The following is an 8,817-nucleotide window of genomic DNA, read 5'->3' on the forward strand; positions in this document are numbered from 1 at the left end:
ATTATCTTACTTAGTAAATACTCGTATTATATTCATAAAATCCATGTTCATACATGTAATTCAAGAAGACTTTGTACATTTCAAAAATAATCATACTTTCAATTAACCATATAAAATATGTAATAAACTTTCAATGCACCTTACTTTATAAATTGTAACACTTCTCACCATTCTTCGAGCACTTAATCTTCTCTTGCCAATTTTTTAAGAGGAGTTGATAGAGAAAAACCAACTCAACTCTCGGGGCAAATTACCTGGGTGACACAACTAGCTCAGTTTCTCAGCAACCTTCACCCCCACCAACAGCATAGAGCAAATCTCCTACCTGAAATAAACTCGTACCATGATGTGATAATGACATGGAGATGCAGCAGAGATGCGTCCTCGCGCCAGACAAACTCCTTTTGAGCTGCTTTCTAGTTGAGGAATGGCCAATCAAACTCCCAATTGAAAAAGACTTGAAGAGTACCACAATGGATTGGCTGCTGATTCCTTTCCAGTTTTGACGCCCTAATTTTGCCCCTACCACTTTTCTTTTGTTCCAAAAAACAAAAAAGGTTATTTTCCAAATAGAGCAAACGAATGGTAAGCCCTTCTTTTCCAATACCTATGCACCAATATGGCAGCATTAATCGCGTTATTAAGGGGCTGAAATACTCATAATAATCTGTAAAAGATCGTTTTAAATGTTACAATCAGAGCAAATTTTAGCAACTGCTATAAACTAGTGAGTTTGTTTGGATAGGAGTTTATTTGGATGATTTATTTGAGATAATTACTATAGCACTTTTTGTGATGTGATGTATGTGAGATAAAAAGGTGATTGGGAAGATAAAAAAGTGGATGAAATTTGTGAAGTAAATTATTTTATCTGAAACCAAGTCAAAAAAAGGTGGTTGAAATTTCTAGATCTGAACTAGTAAAGTACCAAATTTCAAATGCATTTTCTAACTGCTCTAGTAAGAGAAGAAGAGGGGGGGGGGGGGGGTGGCGGTGAAAAACGTAATCATACACGCGAGATCACTAGCTATGGTCAAACATTATGGCAATTGAGTATTGATTCTAGGAAGTGAAGAGTATAAAGCTAGATACTAGTATTCTTAGCTGCCCATAACCTCATACTAATTCAAGATTGGAAGATTATAATATAAATTTGCTAACGTGATCAGGTTCCTTAGCCATCACAAATTGATAGTTTGGTACCAGATTTCTTGACCTGGTTCTGAATCTTTTTATGATAGTCTCGAAAGCAATGCATGGCAACGAATTGACAAAGGAAACACCAATGCTATTGAATCTCTTTAAACTGACGAGTTAATTATTTCCTTCAACATTGCATGCTCGAGTTTGAAAGAAATAATCATTCAGAATTAAACATGATCTTTTGTTGTCTTCACCATCTCTGGTTTCTCAGCTGCTCTTCCAAACAAGCATGATTTTGCTTCTCAAGAAGCAGAAATCGTACAATCCGTTTTAGACCGAGTAAAATCCCATGAAGTCTTCAGCTTGAATCGCGTATTAACATTGAACGCGACTCTAGTAGATGATGATAGTCGTGATGCTGACTCAATCAATGATGTGGATGGTGATGATCAAGAAATGTATAACAATGAATTAGTAGTAGATGATGATGATGATTGCAATTATCAGTGTGCGACAGTTCAATTTCTTCAAGGAACCGATACAAAGAAAAATCGAATGCTTAGAGGGTTGCTTGGACCATTGTCCAATTTGTCTGGAGGAATTCTCAGCAGGGATTTGAGGCTACAAGGATGCCATGCTCACATGTTTATGAGGATGCATATTTCAATGGCTGGTAAAAGGATAACTCATGTCTTTCATATCGAGGCCTGGTTTCCTACTTAAATTGCAACAAATAGGGTTCAGTTAGTTGCTCTACGATTGTGTTAGGCCCAAGATTCCTCTTATATTTTGCCATTAGTGGTGCGTCTAGCGGCAAAGAAGCCCAAGATTGAGAACTTTAGACTTAAGGATCAGATTATATCCTGTTTGTCTAAAAGAAAAATTGGTTATTTGTCGATGTATAACTATGTTGTTCCACAAGTCATGATATGTCATAATTTTATTCTTTTTATTCTTTTTTTTAATGGGTTTTTGGGGGTAAGCACTTTACCGCCATTGTAGCATAGAAACACTACCCATGAATTCTTGTTCTTCCAATAGAGATTCTGAAATTTTTTTCGCTTATTTTCATTAGCATCAGTGTCATTTGGCTGGCAGTTTTGCCAAATCAAATTAAATAGTGTTTATCAATTTCTATTCTCACTTGGGGGGCAGTGATGTTCTCATCAATCTAGTGAGTTTGGTTTGAGAAAAAATAATCAAGCATTTGAGGGGATATTCAATTTAACTAGTATACTGTAGTTTGCATAATTAACATGACTTCTATTAACCATATATTTTGACATTCAACCTTCGGAGCCAAATGGAGTGAATTATCATGTGAAATACATCATATCTCTTGGGAGGATCATTTATCATAAAATGCCTCAGTACTTGCTTCACTGCCTCATGCAATTTTCTATGTTTACCTTCTGAAATTGCCATCAAAATCTTTTTCAAGTTTGGCAATTCACTCACTGAAACCTGAATGGAGAAAGAGTTCCAATCAAGAACATCACTAAAAGGAAGAATATAGTCCTGTGAGATCACTACTGGAACACATTCTGCATAGATTGCCTCCACAATTCTTGGACTAGCAACTTCATGACCACTTGGACACAGACAATACTTGCTTTTCTTCATCATTTCATGATAAGATAAATTCCCTGGCAGTTTTTCATATACTTGAATGTCACTGTCTTTATTCTTCCAGTGCTGAAAAAGTGCAGGCCTAATTCGTCCATGGTATCCACCGGCAAAGAATGCTAAAATTGTTCGATTTGATGGGGACAATCCTCCGGTAACTATGGCAATATCTCCAGTCTGCAGGTTAATTTCAGGGAATGAAACATCTTTCCGGGGGTTGAAGAACTCAGAAGTATTCGCGTTGCATAGAGCTCGAATGGAAGTGAAGTATAACTGATGAACATACCATGTAGCACGAGGCCCCTACATATCCAAATTACACCAGTGAGTTGTTGCGTGGTAACATTGTGACTTAAAGCCTATTGACTGAAATCAGCATAGTTAAATCTTGGTTATCATCCACTTCTTTCAGAACTTGTAAAAGTTTAATTGTTTGTTTTTTTGAGTGCATGGTTTCACTACTATAATCAACAGGATAATATGGTTTTGCTTGGGAACAGTGACTAATGAGTGGATTCATTAGAGTTGAATGACTTAATGTTCAGTAAAGATTTTGGTTCACAACAGAGTCAATCCTTGATCTCTTGGTCTTTTTGGTTGTTTAAATCCCTTATCCATGAATCTCATTCTTAAATTAACTTCAGGTAAAGTAAAAAAAAAAGACTAGGACCACAAGCTCTTAACAAAAGTCAAGAACTAGAGAAAAATAAATAGATAAAGCGATCTTCTTTAGAGGAGAAAAAGTACCCAATCATGGCAGGAAAGCGTCAAATGATCAGCTCCCAAGCTTCTATTCCAGTACGGATATTTGGTAGAAACTATACGAACATAATCGCCAATTACACGTTCTAGAACAGCCTTATCACGGCTAATTGGATCGAAAAGGTGCTCAAGGATCTTTACTACACTGAAAGGAAGGAAGTATACATGAGCTTCATCAGGATTATAGGTCCGGAATCGTGTGTTTTTCTCTATTAAGCCTAAAAATATCCCTTCCAATGAGTATATGTCCCTGCAAGGTCCATAGTGAAACAAGGGAGGCTCCCCTTCTTCGTACACGAATATTCTGAAGAGACTCTCCATCAACTGGTAACTCCTGCAACAAAACTCGCCCTTTAATCCACAGGGTTTGAGCTGAATCTGATATAAAGTTAAAGAACAGTAGTATGCACTGCTGAATGTAGGTAGAAATGACTCAGTTCACTTTATAATAGACTTGTATATGGTTTGCATTCTTGTTTCAATATTCAACTGATTATTCCAGTTTCCTTTTCCTGAACTTCATGAATAAAGTTTGTCCTGAAAAAGAATTTCTTCTGATACACCTGAATTACAAAAGAAAGGTATACCAAGCTGTCCATGTTCACTATAATCAGTGCAAGGTGTATAAAAGTAGTACTTCCGTGTACATGTGTTAATTTTGTATATACAACTAATGACTAAACAAAGGCAATGAAGGAGCAAAAAGTCAATAATTTCCTTATTTGAAATAAAACTACTTTATTCGAACACAATTTCAGCTTTGTGGAGAGCCAATCAACTAGCAATTAAAAACTTGAACTCACTTCATAAGAAGAAAATTCCAATTTATGCGTTCTCTGATCAGATGGTGTGGATTACACCATAATGATCAAAGGAACCCAAGAACTTTCTGCTTAACCATTTAGATTATTTAACATTCCAAGTGCCCCAATTTTGCAATTATCACGCATATTTTAAGACAAGAACTTATCATAATTAAGCCATTCATCACAATAATTTTTCTTTAGCTCCTTTCTTTTGGTCAAAGTTTTAATTCCTGTATGACCAAATAGGAAATTCTGTTTCATTGCCTTAATTTCCCAACAAGACTAAACTATTAGAATATTCCATATGCTATCTTTTCCTTTTTTTCCTCTGTAATATTCCATGCCAAAGTGTGAAAATTAATATTCAAACAGAAGAATTTGTTATTTACCTGTGAAACACTGAAGGGCTCCTGTAAATTTCTCCTTGAGGAATGTAGTCCGCGTCATGAAGAGGCAATTGCTGGCTGCCATTGACTGTGGCTTCTCTAATCAAAGCTCTAGCTCTGGCAAGACTCGCCTCAATCTTCTCCATTTTCTCATCCCTTGGTTTCCCTCTTCTCTTCAAGCTTTCAGCATCCAAATCTTTAATGAGACCATCCACCACTTTTTGCATTTTTGGATTCTACACCATGGATTTACACATCTTAGAAAAAATGGCAAATGCAAGAAATGAAATCTTACAAATATAAACGTACAAAACGAATAATTTTAGCATGAGAATTATAAACAAACTTGTAAAAAATGTGTTAAACATTTTACACTAAAGTGTGGGTAAAGAGCAGATTTAGGGTTTGGCGGCGAAGATTGATTTGCACTGGATGGAGGAAGGGAGAAGGAGGATGATGGAGGAGTGGCAATGGTGGGCGTCCATGTCCATGGTGAAGATGGAAGGGAGAAAAAAGACAAACGCTTGGAGCCATTTGTTGTCACAGCTACAAAAACTGCAGCTAAGGAAGCAAACAAAGTAACGTACGAAACTGTTCTACAAAACAGCCTCATCTTTCTCACTTACAAGTTACAACTACTATGATTTGAGTTCACTTGATGAAATATTCTTTACTTGTCCATTGAGTTTAGCAGTTTCTTGGCATATAATTGGGAATAAGTACCCAAAGTAAGTAGTCTTGATGAAGAAAAAGTCAAAACCACGCAGAGAGGAAAAATTAGCAATTACTACAAGTGTACAGTTAATATTATCTTCAAAAAGTTTAAAAGACAAGCAAAGAATAAAATGGAAATTATGGTTGGTCTCCATTATTTTTCCGCAAGACCAAAAGGAAATTCTTCATTAACAAATATTTGCCGTTACAAAAGGAGTATCTCGTGATTGCATATCCTCCGCTGAATGACCAAAGAATTAGTTTATGAAGATCATCACTCTGCAGTGTGCACTGATCACTTAAGCTATTAATAAATTTCAATTTATTCCTATTTATATAGTTGTATGATTTTGTTACAAGTAAATCTTATGTACTGACAGTGTATACACTATCATCATTAGATTTATGACACCTGTGCGAAAATTGGATTTCAAATTCAAATTTTATATAATTGTCATTCATCCAGTGCTAACGGTATATACGCTATTAGTGTAGGAAAAATTAATCTTTTTGTTATTGCTATTGTTTGAAGCATGAATTAGATAAAGTTGGACAGCTTGGCGAAATTCGTTAAATGACAAAATTTGTAAAGTTCCCATCTCGTCAATTTTCATTTTGATCTTTTATCTTTGGAGTCTTAGTCAATTCGTTCACTAATGTTTCACCATTTACTGATTTAGTCCCTCCATCTTACAAGATAAAGTCGACATAGCATCTGTAATGGAAGATTGGAAAACCCAAATGGAATCAATCACATGTACGATCGATATGAACATAGTTAAAAATGATCATACTAGACTTTATTGCCACGATATTTAAAGATTTAGCTCTGATTCATGAAAATGAATCAATTAAATGTTTACAAAAAAATATTTTCTGAAGCTTCTCCATTTATCATTATTATTATTTTTGGTTTGACTTGATGCAGCTAGCTATACCTTTGTGGCTGCAGTGGCAAGCACAATCACGCATTAATCAGCCCAACATTACCTATCACAGTCTGTTTCTAAAATTTTCTGATGACATGAATTGAGAGGAAACAGGGACACAAATAAAGAAATGAAGAAAAAATCAAAGTCCTCAAACCTACATAATTCTTTTGAAATTAAAAACATTTTTTCTCCAGATTCTTATTTCTTCTTTTGGCAATTTGGAAGTCCATAATAATCAACAGCATCCCTTCAATTAGTACCAACAGCACCGATCCCATATCCAACAACAGCAGAGAACTGCCAAGCTGCACCAGTGAGAAAAATGCATGAAATTTCTGAAGAACAATTAATGGTAATATATATATATATATACATATATATATGTGTGTGTGTGTGTCATCTAGCAATTTTTAATTTTAGTTTACAGGCTTATACTCTTTGTCATATATATATGGCTGTTCCTAATAAGAAATAGCAGTAAACGGACAAGTCCTTAGATAACTATATACAATTCCAAGAAAACAGTGAACTGGATGGAGAAACACAAATTGGACAAAATGTGCTAATTAGAATATCAAATCAGTTAGGTTAGGTAAATTGCTTAGGTGGTAGAGATTTAGCAGGTTCTGATCCATGTTAGTTGAGATTCGGTTCCATTACAAGATTGAATATGATCCCGCTCTAGAAAGAAAAAATTGGACCAAAATGTGCCTAGCCCAAAAATATAAAGGAGAAAAAGACCATTAATTCTTGTGCTACGCACATAAAATGCAGCTTTCATTTCCCAAGACCAATGAAAATGTTTCTAAGGTAGCCTAACTGGTAAAAATCATCCAACTTTACTCTAGGAATCCTTGTCGTTTATTGCTCTTAAGTCAGATCTTCTTTAGCAAATTATCATTTATCATCTTATTTTTGTATTAGAGTGTGGAAGGCTTTCCTTTTTTTTTTTTTTTTCTCTTGCGGATTTCCTTAGGAAGCCAAGTTGGTAAAGCCCTGTTGGACAATTTTTAATTTTTGGCATAAAATTTCGATCTTTTTTTCTTTACAGAATAAAACTAATTTAACAAGAGCTTGTTCAAATTGTGGAATTCATGATGAGTGCAAATTGAACAGTTAAATACCAAAATTAGTCAAGACTAACAGATCTAGATGTATGCCACATATACGTATTTATAAGAAAAACTAAATTTCATTATTTACTTAATAGCTAGAAATTATAGTATTACGTGTTAACAATGTTCATGTTATTAAGTGTTTCCTCAGAGAACTAAACAAGAATGTGAATTCAAAATAAACAAAGATAAAACTGATCCAAAAGATTATAAGACGAACAAGTAACAACCAAAACAAAAACAAATAATAATAATAATAATTGGGAGGCATACCAGCTTCTCAAACATGAAGAGCAGAAAGCATCACCCTGGTAATTATCCCAAGACTGGTGGTAGATATGTTGAGGTGGTGGTGGAGGATAATCATCACGGAAATACCCTTGATAGCCAGGAGGCCCTGGAGGCGGAGGTGGTGGAGGGAAGCCATCAGTGAAGAACCCTGGTGGTGGCGGCACCGCTGAAGGGTAGTCCCCAGGAGTTGGTGCATACCCTGAAAATTTTGTTCATGTAATAACTGACATATAACTTTAATAATCTTTTCTTTCCCAAAAATAAAAACATACATTTATGAAAACTAACTGCTACAAGCCACATAACGCAAACGTTAACTCAGAAATCTTAGAAATTTTAGCGTACCATATTCTTTTGTTTTCATAGAAACAAAATAATTTTATTAATTAGATTTATGTTTATCACTTCATTCTTAACTTGGTGAATGCCATGAATTAAAAAATTGCAAGGAATAAATCTTAAGTTGGAAAATACACAATTGAAATTATTAGCAAAAGTATAAATTCTTTAGAATTTTGATTCTTGAATTACTTGCCTGGTGGAGAATAGGGCCCTTGGTGGGTGTGATGAGAAACACCACTCATGGTCTGCTAAACATAAATGAATTCAATCAGCACTTCAATTTGGATTCACAAGTGATGCAGGAAAGCTTGAAATTGGCTGAGTTTTTTTTTTGGAAATTGGAAGAAATTATTTTGAGCTTTCGTTTAAGCTAAGGAAAGCAGATTTTTAGGTGAAACCTTACCACCGAAGCTTAAAGGGCTTGGCGATAAAGTGGCAGCATTCCAGCACAGTCACGTGTCTCAGGCAAGCATGATAGAGACACCACTCGATGAGGTAATATTTATTGAGATAAAGTTGTGGATATTAAAGATAGCAACAAATTACGTAGTCCATGCGGTTTCACACCATTCATTTTGGGTGTTTGGGTTTGAACTTTGAAAGCGCCCTGGTGATTAAGTAAGAGATAGCTTGAAGTTGTGAAGGAAGAATTTGAAATGATATTTAATTAGATATATTTGAACATTAAAATTTTTATTGG

At 35.0% G+C, this 8,817-nt stretch overlaps 2 protein-coding genes across 2 annotated transcripts; both read right to left on the minus strand.

The window, feature by feature from the left end:
- Window positions 1-2,404: 2,404 nt before the first annotated feature.
- Window positions 2,405-5,403, minus strand: LOC113743829 (probable glycosyltransferase At3g07620). Its single transcript, XM_027271926.2, has 4 exons — window positions 5,097-5,403; window positions 4,727-4,959; window positions 3,517-3,865; window positions 2,405-3,072 (listed from the first exon to the last, which is right to left on the minus strand). The coding sequence occupies exons 1-4, from the start codon at window positions 5,334-5,336 to the stop codon at window positions 2,410-2,412; spliced, it is 1,485 nt and encodes a 494-aa protein (XP_027127727.2). The 5' UTR covers window positions 5,337-5,403; the 3' UTR covers window positions 2,405-2,409.
- Window positions 5,404-6,440: 1,037 nt separating this feature from the next.
- On the minus strand, window positions 6,441-8,557 carry LOC113743306 (uncharacterized). The gene is made up of 3 exons (XM_072048391.1): window positions 8,311-8,557; window positions 7,758-7,974; window positions 6,441-6,674 (listed from the first exon to the last, which is right to left on the minus strand). Exons 1-3 carry the CDS (start codon window positions 8,357-8,359, stop codon window positions 6,623-6,625), a joined length of 318 nt encoding a protein of 105 aa, XP_071904492.1. The 5' UTR covers window positions 8,360-8,557; the 3' UTR covers window positions 6,441-6,622.
- Window positions 8,558-8,817: the final 260 nt, after the last annotated feature.

This window comes from Coffea arabica, chromosome 5e (genome assembly GCF_036785885.1).
Source record: "Coffea arabica cultivar ET-39 chromosome 5e, Coffea Arabica ET-39 HiFi, whole genome shotgun sequence".
Classification (NCBI taxonomy): domain Eukaryota; kingdom Viridiplantae; phylum Streptophyta; class Magnoliopsida; order Gentianales; family Rubiaceae; genus Coffea; species Coffea arabica.